The 25,050-nt window shown below is 33.2% G+C and overlaps 1 protein-coding gene across 1 annotated transcript in view; it reads left to right on the forward strand.

Moving 5' to 3' along the window:
- Nucleotides 1–24,007, forward strand: part of LOC113555487 (homeobox protein SIX6) — a 44,135-nt gene extending 20,128 nt beyond the window's left edge. The window contains exon 2 of the mRNA XM_026959818.1: nt 21,808–24,007. Coding sequence (XP_026815619.1) covers nt 21,808–22,090 — 283 coding nt within the window. The 3' untranslated portion in view covers nt 22,091–24,007. The remainder of the gene's footprint in view (nt 1–21,807) is intronic.
- The last annotated feature ends 1,043 nt before the right edge of the window (nt 24,008–25,050 follow it).

Genomic DNA, 25,050 nt, shown 5'->3' on the forward strand with positions numbered 1-25,050 from the left:
CATCGTGTTTATTTAAATAATATAATACAACATTTAATTGAAAAAAGGATCAAAATAAATACCTTTTAATTTGTTTTTATTGCGTAATGCGTAAATGTCGAACAAACGTCGTGCAAATGGATATTATTAGATACAGAATACGACACTTATTGCAGTCTTATAAAATATATACATCATGCTGTACAGCGCGCGAAGAAAAAGGAAATTGTCACTGTGGTGTATATAGTTATAATATATGCACGGCATTTTTTTTTATATCCTTTTCAAACCTTTATAAATCAATTTTTACGACCACGATGACGCGCGCCTATACACTGCAAGATCGTGGCCCGTTGCTATGGCGAAACATCGTGCGTGCTCCCACCCCCTTTGCATGTAAGAAAATTCAAATATACATAGTCGTTTATACATTCTTAGTTCTTTTATTGTCATCGCCTCTCATATATACTTTTAGTTACAGCTAAATTTATACAAAAGCTATGATTTCTGAATTTTCCGGCCGTAAAACAATTATACATTTTCCCATCGCGTTTTACATGCGCAATCCAAACCATCCCTTTACGAGAAGACTATACAGTGGTACTATATGCACAATGCACATAATCCGCATACCTCCACGTTATATATTATATTATTTTCATTATTATTTATTATGATAAACATCTTGCATTCTACAGGGTAAAAGTATAGATAATTTACAATTTAAAATTATACAAATCACTAAATTACATCATTTTTTAATATAGATTTAGATTATAAACAATAATGATATGAAGTAAAGATTTGATGTATCAAAATAATACAATTAAAAGTATAGAACTTTTAAACAGTTATAATATTTGAAAAATTTCAACAGACACGTTTAATAAATTCTAAGGTTTCTAATGTTTTACCATAAATATATTTTATATCGAGTGTATTTCATATTACATAGGTACAGCGTGTTGTCCACATAAACACCACAACAAGAGGACATGATCTAATAATAGTTTGATTTTTCTTCTCATTTATCGCTTTCTACTTTAGTACTTTACTACTCTGTATAATAAATAGCTTATGATCAGTTTTCCAAACACCGTCGTTCATTGTTAGCAGCAACGCAGGTGCGGTTTCCGGATTATAGTGTATATGCGCATACTATATATATATATGCACCTTTATAAATTATTACTATTATACTGCCGCCGGTTCGACGTGAGATCCATAAATAATAATAATATCCTTTAGATATTATATATGCAAATTTGACACAATGGCGGTGCGTACATATGTACACACAACATATACATAATATAAATTTCATATAATATGGCGACAAATGCGGTTGCGAGAGTTACGGGATGTATATTGTATATAATATGATATATATATATATTAATTATAATGTACTACTGTACACCAGTACACGATACAAATATTACTAATATTGTTGTTACATCTATGTATGCGTTATACATATACGTTTACGTCCATTATTATAAATTTTATATATAGACGGGTTCTAATAATACATAATTGAATAGGATATATAATATTATTAAACTTGTTTAATATATATATATGTACCCATATTCCGGACGACAAACATTTTTTTTAAGTATTATTTTTCATTTTTTTACCGGCATATAACGTAACGAGAACGAACCGTGGGGTAAAGGAATGGCGATTACGCGATGGGATGTTTCGGGGGTAGTACGTAACTCACCGCCCGTTATGCACGTGATATTATAAAATGTATATATATATATATGTACACACACACACACACACACATATATATATATATGAGTACCAAGTCGACCGTTACCCCGCGCAGTGTACGATGGGCGTGACCATTGTGTCATCCCCGTCACACTGATTACGGCAGCAACGACAATAATAATTATTGCACCCTGTCTTGTGGTGGTAGTGATGGTAGTATATAGTGTAGGGTAGTTATAGTATGAACGGGCGGTCGACCGGATAACGATAATAATAATATTATATATATGTATATGATGTGTATTACAATGTAATCATCGCATATAACAATTTATAATATAACGTGCCTATATCTATGTGTATAATCGTTGGGGGAAACTCACGGGGTACATTTTGTAGATATGCGCATAAATAATATATAACGTTACGGAATGATCCATTTAACTTAAGACATTCGTTATTTCAGCAGACACTATTATGTTTCATTGTAACTATTTCTTTTGCATAATTGTAAGTCGTTACAAAACAACATTTTTTAAAACAATATATATTTTTTATTTTTTATCATTATAATTTTTTAATTATTTACCTTTTTTCTCTTTCTTTAGAATGACAAAATATTATATTTTTAATTTCATATTCCAAAGCAGAATATTATTTGGAATATTTTAATATATAAAAATCAATTTTTTTACAAGTATATATATGTATAGTTTATTAGTTATATTATTGTTAGAAGTTTATATAAGCGTAATAGTAGAGTATAATATTGTAGGTTAGGTACCTCTGCAGTCTGTATCATTCAACTCACCACATTTTAACAATAAAAAATATTATTTATTTACGCCATAACAGGTATTCATTTAAAAATAGTAATATGTTATCAATAGTTTTTGAAACAACTTGATACTGTCTTATATTTAGTTGAATTACTCGGTGTAATACATTCATGTGTATTTGATCTAGAACAAAAATATAATACGTTTTTTGGATTCTATCAATTTGGTTGCGGTCTGTCGCATTCGTAAATTATTATGTACCTCATCTATATGCTTACGTTACAATCGGTGTTCGAAATTATTCGAGGGGAACAACGCAGTCGACATATAATAATATATTATATGTATACAATAGCAACGCGTATCGCACACACACGAATTACTTATTTATATCGAAACTATTTTGCGATTTTGACATTATTAATAAAATTGCAAACGACCTCATTCATATAGGTAGGCAGTGTAGTAGTTACTAGTTAGTATATAATAGTTATCACGCGTGGTATGAATTTAGGGCGAAAGCGTATGCATGTGGTTATTATTGAATTTTTGAATGTATATTATTATGTATATGTACCGAAGTTGTATAGATACTATTTCGGCGTTAATATAATTTATTACACACGCATTGCGATTAAATATATATAAACATGTAATAGTTTTGCAATGAGATATATTTGATATAAATACTAATGTTTATCGTTGTTAATATATTTTTCGGACATAAAAAAAAAAAATAATTGTGCTGGTGTTTGAAATTTTCGGTAGGTAACATAATTGCATTGTTAACTAATGTATTATTATTATGAAGTATCGTGTTAGCACTGTTAGCTAAATATACTGATAATATAATATGTGCATATATCGTTAGTCCAATGACAATCCGTTTTGGTTAAGAGAATGAAAACTTTGCCACTCACAAGGGTAATAATAAATATGATTTAAAGTATCTACTTATAGCATATATACACCATACACCGTTGTACGCATATGATATACGGTACAGTTTAAATAAAATAGTTCATATACTCGGACAAAATAAGTTCTATAACCTAAATTTGTAAATAGTATATTATGTCATGTAATAACATTAATAATAATAATAATAATGCAATACGTACATATACTACATATATATTATTTACACTATACTGTTGTACGTTGGATGTAATGCAACGGAAGAGGAGTCCTATTTGCTATATAATAATAGTTAGGTGCATGAGTATTACTTATTCGTAAAATAATGACGAGTGACTTAAAAGAGAAAAAAAAACCTTCACCGGAGTACATTTTGTCTAAAAGTAGCAAAGTGCATTATCCTGTACAGATTATATATAGTATTTGTGAAATTTGAGTACCTATATCATATACATTAAGCATCTTGTACAAAAGTGTATAATAATAATAATAATAATATCTATGCGTCAACCATTTGACTTTGAAACAAAATAAACTCACTGCTCGCGCGTTTACACAAAAACGATCGTCAATGATAACACACTAATAACGCACGTACAAACGTATCTGTTCTTACATAATAAAAATGAGTCATTGCAAAAATTCGTGACAAATCATATTATACATTTGGTTTTTAAAATAAGAACAATTGATTGCAACAATATCATTGTAACGTGGTGTAAGTACTGAAAATCATATATATTTATTATAATAAATGATTTATTATATCGTAGTATAACTATTATATTATGTTATTCGATGGCCATTAATGTTATTTGCTTACAAATATGGAGATTATCAGGATTTTATAACGAGAAATGTTGATGATAATTTCCAGATAAGGGTTATTTATGAATTATGATTATACAATTTGTCTATAACTTAACGAGTCAGGTTAAATTTTATTGAAATTAAATTAAAATTATATAGTGCTTTAATTTAATCAACATTTTAAAAATAACACTTCCTAATTTTTTTTAACTTAATTTTTATTGACTAATATTTTATAGTGCATAAAAATGACTGGCAGGAATGTCGTACATAAAATTGTGTACTATTCACGTAAGCTCGTGTATGTTGAGTAGTATATATACATACCTATATTATACAGAACGAGCCTATAAGTGTTATATTAATGCTATCAGCGGTCGATTTTGGAGAAAACGCTGCGGCTCGTCCTATGCAGCATATCATAACGTATTATATTGGTATATTATTTACAACGATTGTATTAATTTAATCGTTTTGTTTATGGTATTATAGATATTGGTACGTCATTCGCACGTGTTTATCGCGGTTTTCGTGACCATTCTGTCGCCGGCTATCTGTACATTCGTAGACGTTTCGTGTTTTTGACGATTTTTAATTAAACATTTTTATATTTAACGCACGATTACTATTACACACAAGTACCAATATAGAGATGTATTTGCCCGCGTTGGTATCAATTGCAATTGTAATGCACTGTGGGTAAATATATTAAATTTATATAATATATACTCGTTGCAGCAGAAAGCGGCGGCCGGACGATCACGGAGATAAATGATGTTGTATCGGAGAGGTGACAAAGAGAAAAATTACTCAGAGACCGTATTAGGGCCTGGCGGCAGCGGCAAATACAGATGTTATAGACGGGGGAAAAAACCGTCCAAAACTGTTAAAAAAAAAAAATAATAATAATGAACGACGATCCCAACACCTCGGCGGCAATAATAATATTGCCGTACGGTAATGTCCGCCCGTTGATGAACAACAATCAGTCAACCCGCGAACGCGCAACGTCGTGGCGGCACAGCTCCTCGTACACACAGACATCACTACGCGTTCCGTGATGATATTATGTGTCATGACTGCTCGGCCGATGAAGCCCATCGCTCAGTCCGACACCCTTCGGGTAATTGAGTCGTCACATCCCAAACGGCTATACGATTCATTATTTTGGTAGTTTTTTATTACCGATTTTTGTACGGTGTTAAAAAAACAGTAGATGTATAGCCGTATAGGTATAGAAAGGTATCTACAAAAATTAATAATCCCTCGCGGGGTGTAGTGTCCATATGTCTGTTATATATATATACATTATACCTATGACTATATTATTATAAATTATTATTGTTAGTCAGAGGGGAAAAAAATTAAGTGGTGGCGATGTACAGGCCACCCTGCATGTTTTTCCGTTTTCCAATTAGGTTTAGTTAAACGGGAAATCGGAAAATACGGTGGCCTATCTGTATGCCTGCAGTATATAATATACACATAGAGAAAATTATACATTGATATTATAAAGTAGTGCACGTGTGTTAACCTGCACGCGTGGGCGTTCGATTAAACGGCGACGATAGCTACTATAGTATAAGTATATAACGTCTGTTTTTTCGAAATCACTGTTTTTTTTTTTTTACTGCACTTAACTACTTTACATATTACATTATATGACTTAATCGAAAAAATAATAATATTTGAAACGACACGGCTTCTGTGACTTCCAAGCCGATTGATTATGAAATAAGTTGTACCTATAATTGTAAAATAAATAACCTTGCAAAGTAATCCTACGCCGTTTAATTATTACGCGTTAAATGAATTTTTCTTTTTGATTACTTATCCTTTTAATAGAACACCCGTGATGGCGTATATACGACTAGACGGTATATAATATGTATATGCGTAAATATAATATTATTATCGTCTGCTGTAGAAGAGGTGTATTCCATTATACCAATAATTATTATATTCCGACCGCCGCTGCCACAACGACAAATAGCTGGTAAACGACGAAGCTTATATGTACGTGAGCTTTAGCTGCTATCTTTTCTTTAGATAGGTGAATAAAATCCTTTCTTTTGAGTCGCGTAAAACTCAGCCGACGTTGGGGCGTAAGACTATATATTAAATGAGCGCACCCCCACACTACAGTATACCAACGGTGTTGCTGCAGATTGCCAACGCCTGTTATCACATTTCTCATTTTCTGGTAGCCCTCCTAATGATATCTAATACACAATTCTCTTTGTAACAAAACTCTCTTTTGTGCGTCACCCGCCCGCGTGTTTGTATCGAGAAACCTAATTATAGCGGTCCACGCGCGCGATCTCCCGTTACCCGATTTTCCGAGCGATCCTTCCGCGCGCTCACCCTATTATATTATACGTACGCACACTAATAATCGTCTATGTATATACCGTTACGTTTAACATGATGTTTTCCGCGGACGTCGTCTAATCTCGTCGACTCTTTAGGTAGAAGCGCACTGTCTCCATCGGTATAAGTATATGGTGTAGCTGAGTATATAATTATTACCGACGTTCATATATACGTATATTTAATATATTATATAAACAGATACGACACGAATACGCCCCGATTATTATGGGTACGTTCGTATTATTTGTTAATATAGAAATCGATTTTAATTATCCAAGGCGAGTCGCATGCGTTGTCGTGCTTTGAAAACTTTGAAATACGTATATATAGCGTAGTGACAAATGTTGTAGTCGGAATAAACTTATTATATGATTTCGTTCGGGGTGGGTGTGCGGAGAACCGATCTGAATATGATACTTTTAAAGGAGTATTATATTAATTATAATATTTGTTGCATATAGAGGTATCTAGGGACTTATATATATTATATGTTATGGAGTTGTACAGTTTAGCCGCTTATTTAGTATTATATTTTTGACTAAATTCCATCCGATAAAATTATTATATACCTATATTTGATATTAGATTTTCCTGCTACGATAACTATCTGAAATATGTACACCATAGGCTGAGAAGACTATTTTTAAACAAATATAGGCGATCGTCGCTCGTCGATATTGTTACTGGGTATAGCGACACTTGAAAATAATAATAACTAATGAATATAAAAAAAATTGGATTGAAATAAAATACACGTGTATTTAATGAGTTATTAATAATTTGATCTTTTTAGCATTTGATAGCAGATACTTTTAAAGTATTAACTACAATATTTTAACATATAGTTAATAAATTAACATTTAACAGAAAAAAATTTGTCTAATGGAATGGAAAATGATTTTTTTTAAATTATCCTTTATTTTTACTTAATCTAGATGATTAATGGATCGGGTTAGATGTAAATTTGTGTCTATGTGACTCAACTGTAATACGTCTTTATATTCCTAAGTATTATTTGACGGAAATCACTAATAGGTACTCGTATTTCGTGCTGAGACAGAACACACACCATTTGTTTGCGATGACAAGTGGAAAGCGTGGAAAACATTTCCTATGAAAATGCCTTAGAATCTTATGTATATTTACACAGTTAGGTGATGAAAAAGTTTTATAATAAAATTATCAATTTTAAAATGTATTTATGATAAACTTTAATAAATTAACATCGCTAACAGCAACAGTCGATGTTTTCTTTGACGTTTATGTCCCTAAGAAACTTGTCTTGAATTTACTGACCCACCCCATTTCTTCATTCCACATTCAAAAATCATGAATATACCATTGTTACGCTACAGTCATTTGTCAGAAACGCGCGCGTAAAGAAAAATATTATTAAACGAACTACTTTAAATTGACTTGCCACAGAGACATTTCCGAGTCAATTACAATGTACATATTATTATGTATATATTCATAAATATTTATGCATCATGTACATAATATAGTGTCTGTAAAGCGGCGTTATCGCGCAGACGGACACACGTGTGCAACGCGTTATCATTTGCCCGGGACTGATTTAATTAGCAGTGCGTGCCGGAATCGTAAACTTTTTATAGACACAAATATAATATGTACCTATACCTGTTTTATAAGGTCTATGGCCGGAAAGAAATGCTCTGCCCGAGAATGCTCGCATAACAGACATATAATAGTGTTCCTATACACCAATCTGTAATAAAATGTAATAGAAACTGTTTATGACGGCATTTTGAGTTTCAATTTTTGCGTTTATTCGATAAAGCTAAACGCCTGCGAGTCGCACTTTTCTCTGTAACAATAATGATAATAATGTGTAGGTATAAATTATAATTCGACGATTGACGGTAATATACTAGATGCCTGTATATAGGCTGTGGCTTGTTGCTCCGCCGTCATTCAGGAGCATAAAAAAAAATAAAATCGTTTACACATTATTACGCCGTTACAGAGCTTTCGTTTCTTTGTCTCGTTTTAAACGCGCGGCTCCCTTTTTTATGTATATGTATAAACATAATACACAAACGGGGTCGAGGCAAGGGGAAAAAAGTATGGTAGGAAATTAAACGAACGGCGATTTGTTTGCACGCGAAATTCAAATCCAATTTCCGCGCTCACGAGGGCGGCCGAGCTCTATCTATACATACCAGCTCGACACAGCGGCGTTGTATTATATAATATACACAAACGGCCGTTGATCAGGTTGGTTTTCGGTCCTTTATATACTCTGCGTGTATTACTACTACTGCAGCCGAACAATATTGTACACGCTTTGGATTACTTTTGCTGATCTGCTTTGCCGGAGGGAATAACGAAAAAGGCGAACGCGCGTGTTATACGATTATTATTATTATTATCATCGTATGTATATAATAATATAATAATACAATATATAATATACGTCATGGCAGCCGATGGTAATCGAGTTCTTCTCGTCTTTCGTCCGCACACGCGCCTGTTGAGATAATATTATAGTCGTCCATCGACGTTTTAACAAATTAGTACTAGTTGACCCGAATTTTTCGATTTTCGTCTATTATTTTTATACTTATCTTTCCCTATACATATCACATATGAGTATGTGTGTGTGTGTGTGTGTGTGTGTGTGTGTGTGTGTATGTACTCTGACGACGGAGACGGATATACGTTATTGCACGCACCGTCGCGGATTGCGATCATTAGTCGACGGGCTTCGATCATATTATATAATTATATAGGTACAATAAATAATGATAATCATATAATAGTATAACGAAACGATATAATACATATACACGTGGCAATTTCTCGCGTCGGATCGACAAATGGACACGAGCACGCCATCGTTGTTGTATATGTATATTGAATGTGCCTACCTGTTATTAATATTATATTATTATATTATATTATATGGTAGTAATACAATATATGCGGGAGCACATGCATGCGTCTCTTGAAAGAAGCACTCACTTCGTAATTATTCTCTCCCGCTCTCGAACATGCGCACATCAAAATCACTTGACACTTGTGATATATTTTTTTGCTATCAATAAATGCAAAAAAATTGCGATCTGCTACCCCGAAGTTGTATTTAAGATTAAACCGCCGAGACATATTTGCGCACAAAGACATTTTACATTATATTATTATTAGTGGATTACCATGTTAACTTTATGGTATAAAGATGGAAAAATACGATATAACCACGTGCATAATATAATATGTACTTATGTTTATATCAGTATCGATCTTTGTTTGGTGTAATACTAAGAATACTATATAGCAGTATAGCACACATAATCTATACCGAGTTTATTATACAAAATTTGTTTCGTTGCCGGCGAAACTGTAACCGCGGTGGCTCAAAATATTATATACATTTCTTTAAATTAAGTCATTATACAGATATAGGTATATCGTTCCGTAAGCCTTCGTATTAATCATTTTGGTAAAGTCCATTGGAGCGCGTGTAATTTGTCAATTAAATGTTATAGGTGCCGCCGACCATCATGCGAGTATTATAAAACGTATCGGTGAACAATATATATGGTGTATTATATTTTCTTTTTTATACGAACCGTCAAAACAAAACCGGTTGGCAGGACCACCTTATCCGACAAACCTTCTGAACACTAATGTGAAATTATATTTGTTAATCGATGCAGTAAATATACCCTTCTGAACCGTTCAGTCAAAAAAGGTAAAAAACTCATTAAAATCGAACAACGTTTTGGAGGTAAATAATATGACTCATTTAATAATAACGAAATGAAATCTTTTAATTAACGGCCATTTATTATAAGTACAAGCTTAAGGTAAAAGAACGAATACGCAACTATATATATAAATATAAATATATATCTGTGCGTAGAAAATCAGAACTAATACAATATTAATAGCAATATGCCAATATAATAATTATGCGATTTCAAAGATCAAAATACATATAATAATATCATATCTATACTGTACATATTTACAAACGAAACGGAATACGTATTTTTAACGCGAACGGGCTGTGTATTACGCGACACGCACATCAGCAGTTAATACTTCGTGATTTTCTATAAGGGGTTGTACACAATATACCATATTAGCCGGTTATTATATATTATATTGAATAGAGGGAATAATTTTGATATAATATTATAACGTAACATACTGTATTTGCATAAAATTATGACAAATACGGCATTATTCCACCGCTATTGACTTACATATTATGTGTATTATACAATACGCATAATATTATTCCACTATACGAGTCCGTATAGAAAATATATATAATAAAAATGATTGCTCATAAAATAATTATGTATCATTTGAAAACTCCTTGGGCGCTATACGTATATATGTAAATTACAACCGACGACTCAAAAAACGAATTAATCATTGGTTATATATCTCATAATATTATATACTCGCGTGGTATTTTCGTGTGAAATAATTTATCACTAATAGCGAATTACTATACGTTATCGATGATCGATGAATTTTTTCTATAACAAATCTATATTTTATTGTATTATTATTATTTATTAATGCAACAGCAACTATTGCGATTGATATATAGTGCAGGTACGTGTGTATTGAGTACAAATTGCAGCAATCCTTTACTCGACAAATTGTTTTCATAGTATGTATGATATGCTATACCTATAATAGCAGGTTCACAACATAGTATTGGATAATATTATAGGCATATTTATAATTACATATTATAATTAATTTTTTTAGTATACTTTTCTATATAAAGTAGCCTATTACAGAATTTAATAATAATAATGCTTAATAAAATATTAAATAAATATTTATTTTTTAGATAAACAAGTCACAATAACACTGTCTTTTAAACATTTTTTACGATTTTTCGGAACGATTGAGGATGATATGGGTGATATGTACTTCAGTTTTTAGTGTGGTGAATTAGTTTGTTAGTGAAGCGCTTATAATGGAGCTTGGCAGTTATTTAGTGACGGTGGGTATTTTTAAATCTATGTAAAGGATATTATTGGAAATGTAGAATAAAGCATTATTCAAGATGCGTGAAGGTCTTTGAATTGGGATTTTTGAACACAATTGTTATTGGGAATTTTGGCTGAGCCCTTTAGTTGGATACCGTAAGATTAAATTGTTTTTGGCAGTATATATCATTTATAGAAAAATATTTTACACGTTATTTGAAAATAAAATAATATGATAAGATTCATTTTGGTATAAGAAATACTGTAGAATATGACTCAATCTGACTATACTTTTATTATACAATAATATAAGTATCAATAATATTTGTCGCACGAGCTTCGCAATAATATTCGTTTATACCCTATACAACAATAGCCTATTTTTACACAATGCCTAAAGGCCGATTGTACGCTTAGTTTCGCCGACAGCGAAAAGGGGTGGACACTTAATTGTTTTGTCATTGCTGCAGTAGTGGCGGCAGCGTTGGTGTGGCGGCCCGGGGTAATGATCGACCGACTTATCCAGACAATATTATACAGAATCGAGGAAAAGAGACGGAAATAAAGACGGCTCGGAGAATAATGTCTAAATTAAAATCAATAACGCAGAAAGACCATTTTCGTAATGATGACTGTACAATAATAATAATTTATATATATTGTATAATAAATATCTCTTCGTGCAGTTCGAAATACAGCCGTGGAATCGTTTTCGAGTTTTCGTTTTTGTGTGTAATCATAATACGCTGTATACTTTTAAATCAGGGAATATTGAATTTGAAATGATTCGACTGGAAAGTCGACTCCGCCGTAGCCGGGGGACAAAAGACGCGGTGATGAATCTCGTGACTTGGAACAAATTTAAGGACAATGTAAAAATAAAAAAAACCAGGCATAAAGAAAATGAAATAAAAAACGAGATGAAATAATACGAGGGGAACAATATGCATGTGAATCTTGCGTATTGTTGATTTGAATAACGAGTATTATGTGGAGAAATAAATTGGTTATTTATTTTGCTCTCCTTTGCTGAGCGCGCACAAAGTCAATTTCGTCGCGACTCCCCCAAAAGTAACTCTTTTGATCTCAAAACCATATGGGAATTTCCCAATCAAATGTACTTCGTCGCAAACGTGTATAAAGTGAGTGTATATGTGTGTCTACTCGTTCAATCTGGATTTTCTAAATAAATCTATACGGTACAATTTATTTTATTTATCATTATTATTAAGATTGTTTGAAAATATTAAGAATATAATACAATTTTGTTAAATAATACGTCAATTAATTTTGTTTTGTTTTTTTCATTAATAATACATATTATAATTATCAATAATAATAAACTAATATAAAATATTGCGTAAAAAATAACATGTTTTTATTTGTGATTCAAATATGAATGCAATGTGTACATTTCCCATATTAGCTCTATGTATAATATGTAATATAAATAGGTAGTATAATACTATAATATAATATACTTTTACACATATTCATAATATTGCCGATAATGGACGTGTGGTCTAAAACCGTTTTCGTACACTTAATATTGTATTTATAAAGATATATTCATAGATTATTATACTCGTATTGCAGTAGGTATATCATATGACAATAAAATTGCGAAATATAGGACCCCGCAACAGTGTATTATTATATCAAAACAGTATCAAATACACAGATCTAAGGAAACGGTTTTACCTTTTATCTATATACGATATAATTGTTTGCGTACGCCGAAATAATAAGTAGACCACCACACTGCATCGGCGGAACAATAAACAACGTTCCTATGTATTATATACAGATTTGAGAACGATTAGATAATATATTATTATTAGAAGTATACGAATACGAACCCGCAAGAACAGTTTCACTTTGTGCAGCAGCGTGTACAAAATGTCATTTGCGGTCCGAAGGAAAAAGGTAAAAATGCAACGTTTAAAGTCTAAACAATATGTACCTGCCTCGCGGACGTTATTATATTGTTTATCTATCTGGCCTCGAAGATCGGTAAAATATTGTTGAGAACATAATACGGTCGTGGCGGTGTTTTGCCGGGATACAGAAAACTGGTTTTCTTCTTCAAACGACGATGTCGAGGACCGGAAGTATTATGTCAGGTCCAGTTTTGATCAAACACACAACAAAGCGAATATATATATGTGTGTATCGTATGTATATATAATATTATTGTACGGCAAACCAGATGAAACAACAGTGGAAAAAAAATATCGAATTACGATGACGGCGTAACATCGCAAAAATATGGTTCCTCTCCCTCACACCCAACTCACCAACTCTCTCTTACTATACGTATATAATATATATTAGGTATAGGCTATATACATTATATCATCATCCTTGGCACATTGCACATTGGAGATCTACAAAATTGAAGAGTGAAAATCAAACGCGCGTAAATTTCGATTTGTCCCGCGAACAATGTGGCGCCGCGTCTGCACCGATATATTATTGTCTCTTTCAATATAATATATATGTGTGTGCTTATCGGGAGCCTCTTGACCAAAAAGCTAAAAGGCGCCCGTACTACACGGCCAAAAACAACACAGACTGTTTCTTTACACACACACACACACACACACACACACACACACACACACTAACACATTTATATATTTATATATGTGTGTGTGTGTGTAGTGTATATTTATTTTTCCCTTACCGAGACCACCCTAAAAACACACTCACACACGCACACATAGAGCGATGCTACCCTTGATACAAAACAAACTGTACACACGACTATTTTTACGTCTTTTTATCGGCGCACACGATGATGATGGGACCCTACTCTCCGACACCGCGCACAGCGCTCGCGATGCAATGACTTTTCATGTGCGTTTCGGGGGAAGTAAAATTTGTTTACGTGAGAACCGTGGGAGTAACCCCCGGGCTCGGTGCTTTTTACATGTTGAACGGCGGCGTATGTTATATGTACATAAAAATCGAATGGTCCGCGTACGATGCATATCGTGTTACAGCTGGCACTGCGCCGTCAACGATCGCGACGATGCGGAAGAGGGTTTTTCGACGCAAATTACATATTTCGTAAACAGGAAGTAGTATAATTTGGACTTAGATGGTATTTCATGTGTATTACGGCTTTTAGCTGGTCTTGAAATCGACTCCCTGGCGTAGCCGGCTCGTGATCTGCAATCAGTATTGTGCAATAGCTAAATTTAATCGGATAAAATCATCGAATCTTTGTATGTATATATGTATTATATTTAAATAAATTATAAAATCGATATCTAAGTGACTACCTACGATAGAATTTATAGCCGTCTAGATGCATTTTTGCGTACTCATTTTAACTATTCAATATTTATTAATAATTAGTGATTTAAATTTTAAAGTCAGCTAATATTAACGTAGCATTATTATTTTCTGTATGTATCAAGAAAAATATACGTATAATGTTTTAAATTAATAAAGCATACAAGATATTTCATAATTTCATCACTATACTTAGATATATTAAATGTTTTCGATACATATTTATATCTAGATAATATTTGCGTTCAGATATCTTTTTATACCTAAATGAATAAAAAAGATAAACTGAACGTTATACACTATCTGAAATTGTAGCAGATGCATAATGTATTGGTCAACAATTAATATAGGTACCTCATATTTTCTTTGCAGTGATTCGCTTCACGAAGGTATACTCCTTTAAAAATATTCGATTTTATCACGCCATCGTCGCCGTCGCTGTCATCAATCGACACGCCCCAGTCTCTTTTATATTATATATAAGGATACTCAATTAGTAATTACCTTAATTATTTTTATAATTATAATTTATAACTAATAGTGCCTCGAGATCGTTTGTAATATATAAAAAATAGCGGGACATTTCCTAATGTCTACACCGTGCGATTATATGTTTTTCTTGTTATATTTGAAAGTAGGTACACATAATAGGTATCAAAAATGTTGTATCATATTAGCGTATAGGTATACGAAGTATTATTATTTTATTCTTATTATTGGCAACAGTCCGATTTGAAAGTGGGTTTGTTGTTAACGCAATAATATTATGGCGGTATAAAAATCAGCTGCTGCTATACCTACAGCGTATATATAATAATATAATATATACGATATACGTGATGGATAATATACCCTATACGTATATATTATAGTTGTACATATAATTAATTTCCACTTGACTCGGTATACGAAATTAAAAGGAAAATACTTCTTAAACTTGCGCCATTAAATGCGCTTGTTATCTCTACAGAGGGGAGTCTGTCGAGAACTCGAAATTGTTTTCTAATGACGCTCGTCTGCTATAGGTTTGGTTATATACACATCCCGTTCCTACGGACGTGGGTTTCGTTTCGGGTTTTTTTTTCGAAAAGTCTCTTTATTTCTGGACGGACTACAACTGGCGCCTGTTATTCGCGCAAGTCATCGGGTTTATACAAAAATAAATATTGGTTTCACCAGGCGCACACACACGTACACATTTTGTTATATATCCTCGGTTCTCCAACGAAATCGGCCTCGTCATTAAAGTATATAATATATTATATGAAATAAATAACGGAATCGTTCTGAATTTGAAGTAAGTACATATTATATCATTTAAGTAATGACTAATACATAACATTACGGGACTCGACGCACGTATCTCGCATAGGTAATTGAGTTATTTTTGGCTGTGCGTGTATTAAAGTTAAAAAAAATGAAAACTTGAACGAAATGAAGTTTACGATGTACATAATATGACGTGTATATACTCATATATACAGGGACGACTGGACGAGTGTGGGCGACGAAAAACTGTTTGACGATTCTTCGGATTATTTCTGCCTTCGCCTCGCGTCACAATAATATATGTAGGGGAAAAAAACACTGACAAATGACGAGAATGACTACGACAACGACTCGTATGTATACACGTATAGTATAATAGTAATAATAGTAATAATATTATAATATTATATTTACCACTGCAATACGCTAGAAAATCGTCAATGTCATCGTCGTTAAATAAACATGGCACCGATAGTAATATAGTAGTCATAGCAGTGATGGTGTAGTAGTACCTATAATATATATTATATAGCGTTGGCGAGTCGGAGTCATTAAATTGTCAAGTGTTTTTTTGGTGGGCGGGTACTTGGGGGGCTTGTTCGTTGTCGTCGTCGTCGTAGTTGTCGTATAGCTGCCACCGCGCCGTATTGAAGTGAAGGCTGCAGTGTACAGAAACGCGTATTATATATATGCATATAATACACGCCTACCCGGATCGGGGCGGTAAAGAAGAGGAAACCGAAAGTAAAAAAAAAATATAAAATTAATAACAATATAATAATAACGAAAAGGAATGAAAGAAAGGAAGGGCGGAAGAAAGGCTTGAAGGAATGAAAAAGAAAATAATATGTACTAAAATTCATATTTTCCAATTACCACAGCGCAAAGGCAGCCAATATTAATCTCGAGTAAAAATCACATTATAATATGGTATATATATATATATACGCGCGTGTCTATAAAAAAAAAATGTATACTCACATACTCGTATTATACAGTACCTATTAATATTATATGCGTATTATGTGAACACATTGTATAATTTATCAATTATCATCATCATCATCATCATATTATAACGATGCACTCGTGTCATTGGTTTTCATAAATTATATAATCGGGGACAGTATAGTGACGGTCGTTATAATAATATACATTATTGTTGTACCTACACAAAAATAAAACGAATCAAAATGTGACTTTGATTGCCGCTATATATAGTGTTGTGAAAAGAAATGGAACAATTATTATTAGTATGAAATAAAAAAAAATGAAAAAAATACCATATTCGCTCCCTCGTGATACTTGCGAGTTTGCGGCAGGATCGTCGAGGGACTTGTACTTTATTTTTTATTTTTGTCATTTCAAATACCCTCGAGGCACGCTCACATACACACAGACGTGTTATACTTATATATATATAATATGTATACATTCAAGTTGTGCAGTGTCCGGCAACCGGCAGAATATTGCGTGCGGCGATCGGTGATAAAACGGTTTTTCTTTGTTCAATCCGGGAAAAAAAAATAGACGAAGACGCAGTAGTGTGTAAGTATATATATATATATACATATTAGGAAGGCAAGTAGGTACACAGTTTATACGCACACAGATAGATAGAGAGCGACGGTAAAGGAAGCTATTCGTGTCATTAAGGAAATCGATTTCAATCTATTTTGTTATAGGTACTTTGAAGACTGCTACAGTCTTTATTTATTTTTTTCTTTGGGCGCTCTTTAGGCCCGAGTACACCGTAATAATATGTATACTCGTAAACCGAATCACTAACTCTATACTGCAGCACCGTCCTATATATATATATTATTAGTATATTATATGCCGGAGCAGTAGTGTGTCCTGTGTCGACGTCGTCGTCGATAATGTCGACTGTCGTGCATTATGTGTTTTTGTATTCTCCGAGTAAATAGAGCGCGAAACGGGCCAAGGGGTTACGCGCATCGTCGTCGGTGGGGGGATATGTTTTTGTACGGCCGATTAGGCGTACGGCGATTAAAGGGCGAGGGTGAACGTATTCAAAAGACCGTTAACCGGATAAAAGAGAGTGTACGAAAACATAATAATAATAATGTTTATTATATACACTAACACCGTATGTACCTAGTATATAATATTGTATTATATGCGTGTGTTTTATGCGTATTAGAGCTGATGGTGACAGAGAGTGAGAGAAAACCGTGATTCGACGAATACGCGCGTGTCGTGTGTCTGCGGGAAAATTCGGCGGCGGGGACAGTGCATAATATTATTCCGCATAATATTATATATAGATACGTATAGTACCTACATATAATATTATATTATATCGGCGTCACCGGTCGCGGTTATGATTTCGAAAATCCTTTCGACCCCTGTTCGCAGACGGTTCACCGCACAACTGCGGGCTTAATGCTTAATGCTTAATGCGCGCTTAAAAGTTAAAGATGATATAATGAATAAATAAATATTACAATATAGATCCGACCTAGTGCATACGCGTATAATACATGCAACAACGGCGCATGATGACGGTGATGCAACGCGAATGGACATCTCCCGAGTCCCGATTACACACGATTATAATATATTATTATGCGCGTGAAACGGACGGTGGACAATAATATTACAGCTGCTGTGAGTGATGATAAAATAATAACCCGCATGCCACAGAAGTAATAATTTGGATATACGCGTTCTGTTGGCGATCGTTTACTATACATTGACTGTTTGTAATTATTTAGTACATCATAAGATATAGACATATTACTTATATATAATATACTATAATATTGGGTCAGGAGTCAGCACTGGCTTATGGGTGAACGCCCAATCGATTTTCAACGAATCTATTTGTTATTTAATCGGAAGTATATCTGCAAACTAGCCTTGTCCTCAGATTTCCACTTTGAAACTTTATAATATATTGGAAAATAAACTGATTTAAAATAAAAAATGATAAATAATTATTATAGGAAAATACACGACAATGGGCTTTTATAGTATTATATTATGTCAATTATTGTAAATGCGTTTAAACGATTCAGCGCAAAAAGTTCTTCCAAAAATAATATCCTAATTGCACGATAATATAAATCATATAAGTACAATAAGTACATATAAGCCATCTGTCAATATTATGGATTATGATTGTTACCAGTTGTCAGATATCATAATATTTTACACTTTATGATTTTTTATTTGTACGCATATTACAAATGGTTACAATCGTGGTACTTATTATATTGTATATAATACAAAATCATAAAATAAATTATACCGTACAACAGACGTGTATTAATTAATATAAGTTCTGTATTTGTCCGCCCTTGCTGCAGCATTTAGCGGCCCAGGCCCATTGTTCAGGGTGAGAGGGGGAGCATTAGTGCATTACAAAAAAAAACAATATTTGTCAATTTTTAATTTTATTTGTACATATATTATGAGGTAAAATTTTAAATTCTGAGTTTAGCAGATGAATGATTTTACAATGATTAGTGTTTTTTATTTTTGTGCTAATGACACTTTTTCTAGTGGAAAAATACTCTGACCATCAGAGGTTTCTGGTAAAAAATCGAATCTAGCTGGTACCTTTGGGAGGTAAAAATCGAAAATTTCTCGTACCAACTCAATTTATAAAATAATTGGGAAAAACTAAAATCAATACTAATATATTATAATTAGGTTTTACAGAATAATTTTGTATTTATTTTAATTGTTGTTTTATTATGAATATTTAATTCCAGGGAAAAATGTCAGGGGAGACGGGAGTCTAGGAGAGGCATTGTCTCATTTTGCCCCTGCCTTTCTCGTGGTGACTATAAACTTACTACAAATAGTATATAATATATTATTTTGTCTAGCATATAATAATGATCGCACGTTCTGTGTTATATAGTGGGTACTCGTTATGTATACACGACTATATACAGTAAGTTATAAACCGATGACATAGGCATAATCGTTACGGTATAGGCGCGATCGTCATCGAGGATAGCTTTATCGATTTCAGAATCGATACGCGTTGCACACGTCGTAATTTAATATATTATTATTATAATATAATATATAGGTACAATATAACCGTATAATGTGTATACTATAATACTATGGAAATAAAAATTGGAACGCAGCACGTGAACGGGTGGCGGCTGGATTGATTGATATCAACATCGACAATAATAATATAATAATAATGATGATGCGTGGCCTTTTTTCTATTTATTTTTTTAAACTGTAGCGATTGTGTTCGCATTAAACGTGATTAGTGTGTATTCGGCGGCGACGTCGGGTAGTGATGTGGGGGCGGCGACGGTGCGAGGGGACGACATCCTTTCAAACAAAATCACCGTCGCCTTTTGTGACCCGCTATATACACACTTCCTGTTTATTATAATACGGACGTTCGTATCCGCGAAAAAATTTAACGGGTTATTGACGTCCGCCGCCGCCGTCGTCGTCGTCGTCGCCGATGTCGTCGCCACCACTACCACGTCTGTTGGTCCATAACGGTGGCAGCGGTGTAAAAATGACATTTTCGCCTGCGAAACGGCGAATACACAAGTTTATAAGCCGATTTCAGTCATGAACGCGGCACAATATAATAATATAATATGTACATCGCATATATTGTATAGTATCGTGCGACCGCCAATTTTTAAACTAAAACATATTGTGTAGTAAGTACACGCCACCATATTTAAGCGAACGCATAATTATTTATTTATTCATTTGACGTCGTATACATAATATACAACATTTGATGAGGTATAGAGTTATTATTGCAAAAAGCGTATTGCTATACTAGAGTGATAGTGTCATTGTGGCGGTGTATACGAGAAGATTATAATTATCAATTCAATTACAAAAGCATATGGCGGAATACATTAAATAATGTTTAAGTCGAGTAGTACCTATAAGGTGACGGAAAAACACTAAAACATAACTTATGAGGCTAGCATAAATTTAAGTCATGAATAAGGTTTTTGAATTATTTTGAATCGGCTGCAATGTATTACACTTTATCAGAGCAGAATATTAACTTGTATTTACAAATGTGTTTTTTTTGGCATAATCTATATACACGTTTAATAATCAATAAATCAAATATTTGCATAGCAATAGTGATGGCCAATTATGACATATTAAACGCGACACGCGTTGTGTAATTGATTTTAGTCGAGAAAGAAATTGCGTGTCCTTAAAATTAAATAATATTCAACTGTACATAATTTAAAATTTAAAAATAAAATCGGTCGAAAATAATATTGGCGATTATGGGAGCTTAATGTTATACGTTTGTTTATAAGTCAAAAGTCATTAGTACCAGTGGGATTTACACAACGTATATGTATATATTTTTCATGTCGGGTAAAAAAAAATAGTACTAATGGAATTTGCACGCACATATTACTATAGGTGTATAAATACAAACAGGTATAAAAATCGGCGGTATTTACAATAGTCGTGCCAACGGGACGATATGCGACGCGGGTCTATTTGTCCGGTAAAATATCGGATCCCTCCCACAGTCCCACCACTATACAATAAAATAATTGTCCTGTTAAACCTCAGTCCATGAAAAACAGTCCACGCACTAGCCTCCAATAATAACTGTACAAAAATAATAATCGGTTTTTTTTTTTTTTTTTTTTTTTTTTTTGTTGTTTTCGCGCCGCACGCAGGATGCAACAGCAGCAGTTCGCCGCCCAGTTGGCGCATTCGGGCGGCCGACACTTGAACCTCCGGCGGTCCATGTCGCCGGGCGCGGCCAGCACCACCGGGTCCGAGTCGAGCATCAGCCTGGGCGCCCCGTCGCCGGGCCCGCCGTCCATGCCGCCGCTGCCGCTCCAGTCGCTGCCGCCCCCGCCGCTCCAGCTGACCGGCGACCCGCCCCGCATCGGCCTCACCAACCCGTCACCGTGCACGTTACCGCAACCGCTGGCGCTGCACAGGCCGTTCACGTGATACAGCCCGCCTCACCCGCCGATCACCGCCGGCTGGTGACGCGCCTTCCGCCGACGACGCGCACGGTTTGATTTGTTCGTTTTTCGTTTTCTCTCTCTCTCTCTCTCTCTCTCTCACTCACTCTCTCCATATCACCGTCTCCATCTCTCTCTCGCTCTCATCGCTGTACGACGACGACGACGACCACCACAACAACAACAACAACAACAACAACAACAACAACAACAATAATAATAATAATAATAATATCATAGTCCGACGTCGTCGTGTTATCACGACGATAACGATGCAATTATTGTCATTCGCCGACGGTCGTATACAACTACGCGTACAGCATCCGCGAAATCTGCACAGATACGATAGAAATAACTAGACAGTTCTACGATAGGCATATTACATTGCAAACAGTGTCACTGTCACAGTGGCGTGGCGGACTCGATGAAAAGTTTTCGCGTTTAGCCGTAGTATACAGTTTATGTTATATTCCCGTACTCGACCGTTATAATGCGACACACTTGACGAATGGACGCTCGCGAGTGTATATCACGATAAATAATGCGATAAACTCCACGACGAAAACGATAATATTTAGTTGATATAGTTTTCCGTCGAGTATACCAACGACCTCCCACCATCCACCTCGGTTTGCTAACACAAGAGGCAGCTGTTGATTACTTCATCTCCGCGCCGCGCCACCAATATGATGGTCATTCTCGAGCGATGTTTGTATCAGATTTACGTATACAAGTTCGGACGTTGATAAGTGTACTATAAAATAAGTCATTTCACATTTGGGTTTTGTCATAGTAAAATGTTTTGATTTTACTATACTAAATTCGATTGAACTATATCATTGATTATTTGTGTAATTGCTGATCGATATGTTCTGCAATACAACACTTTTAACCTCGTGGATCAATAAACAGAAAAAAAAATAATTCTGACCGTAAGACATTACCTATAATTTCAGCAAATAACTACAATATAAAGTGCAAATTACTTTTACGAGCAATACACATACTCGTACATATACATACAAATATAATCAAGTTACTTTCTTTTTTTTTAAATATAAATGATAATCACAATTCGGTAGGTATAATTTCGTATTTTTTTTTTTTTTTTTTTATTATACGAACGATGAGTAGAGATTGCAGTCCAAGTCGAATTTGAAGAGTTTTGACTGTCTAGTTATAAATTTGTGATCGATACTACGTTGACCGACGTGCGTAAGAGATTGCCGAAAACCAAAATTGAAAAAATTTAGCGGTACCCTCCCTCCACCATTTTGATACATGCATAATATTATACATTAATTATTATTATTATTAAGACTATTATTATTATCATTATTAAATTATTATTATTATTATTATTATAATTATACATAATGTTGTAACACACGTTGTACCGTATTTGTAAAAATAAGAACATTTTTGCCTATTATTTATTTAAAAACTACAATATTAATAAACAAATCATTGTAATTTTTCTGTCGGACAATCCGATCGATGATACGTGTCAGATGCGTATAATTTAAATATGTATAAATACCCTTCGACTATTCGTTTTATATACTTTAGAATCTTTGTCCGCAGTGTATATACCTATTATATGTTATATGTATGTAAATATATATGTATATATATTTACATACTATAATGACTTTGTTTTGAAACGATATAAATGTATAATTTTAGTAGAATTGCCGAGAGACTTCGCACTTTAAATTATATTATACATTATTATTATACTTTGTACCGCGATCATAATATTATAATAAAATATATTATTAATCACAGTAAAAATGAATGATCCCGTATTTTGCAACCCCTAAAGTGTATATATATTTATATATATAAACCTACCCTGTTAGGACGCTTATATTGTACCTATATATATATATATTATATATATATATATGATTACTATTTAGTTTATAGTATTTTGTAAATAGTAATTAATTTTAGTTTGTTTAAACGGTGCAATTAACATTATATAATTTACATACATATATTGTACAAAAACTATTCTTTATATTATTATTATTATTATTATTATTATTATATTATATACATACACGTAGCAACTGATATATAGGTATATATATAGTATAATATCTTTGTGTTATATTATTTAATACTATTATGTCTATATATAATTTACATATATGTATATATATATATACGCAAGAAACATATGTAACTTTTTTTTTCAATGTGTTAAACATAATAATCAAACTTATTATACTATAATATTATATGATATAAAATTATTATAATGTAATAAGGCTCATATGGTTATTATACGAATCATACGTAGTTTCATTTATTTGTGCTATTTCTCAATGATTTTGTGCGACGCGTAGTAAATAATATTATTGTATCGATTTACTGCGACCACACTGCAACGGAGCTGTTTATTAAAACAAAACCGAAATATATATTATTATTAATTGTTTGTTAATTATGTTTTTATTATTTTTTTTTTTTATTATTTCCATTCCGCTCGTGCACTGTGCACACTCACCACAGCCTCGCCGCCAAACAATCGCGTAGTCGAACCCTGCAGACGTTCTAATTATTATTCGCAGACACTTATTAATAAAAATAATAATAATATTTTAACTATGGCGAGGACTTTTATGTAAAAACACAATTTGATTGAATGTAGATATATCTTAGCTGTGATTAAAAATTAACCCATTATTACATAAGACATCCTAAATAAAATAAAACCCATTCGCTCTAAAACTGTTCGCACATATTGAAATACCTAAATACCTTACAATTCGTAAGAACATTTGGTATTTTAGATTCCGAGCGTAACGATAATGTATTGATCTAGTACTTGGTTTCAGTACTTCTCGTTTTTAGAAGACTCAAATTTAGAAAATGAACGTTGGATAAAAACTTTTTGTCAAGTAATTTGTGTTTTTCAATCCGTAATTTGGTGGAAAA

Source organism: Rhopalosiphum maidis, chromosome 4 (genome assembly GCF_003676215.2).
Source record: "Rhopalosiphum maidis isolate BTI-1 chromosome 4, ASM367621v3, whole genome shotgun sequence".
Classification (NCBI taxonomy): Eukaryota; Metazoa; Arthropoda; class Insecta; order Hemiptera; family Aphididae; genus Rhopalosiphum; species Rhopalosiphum maidis.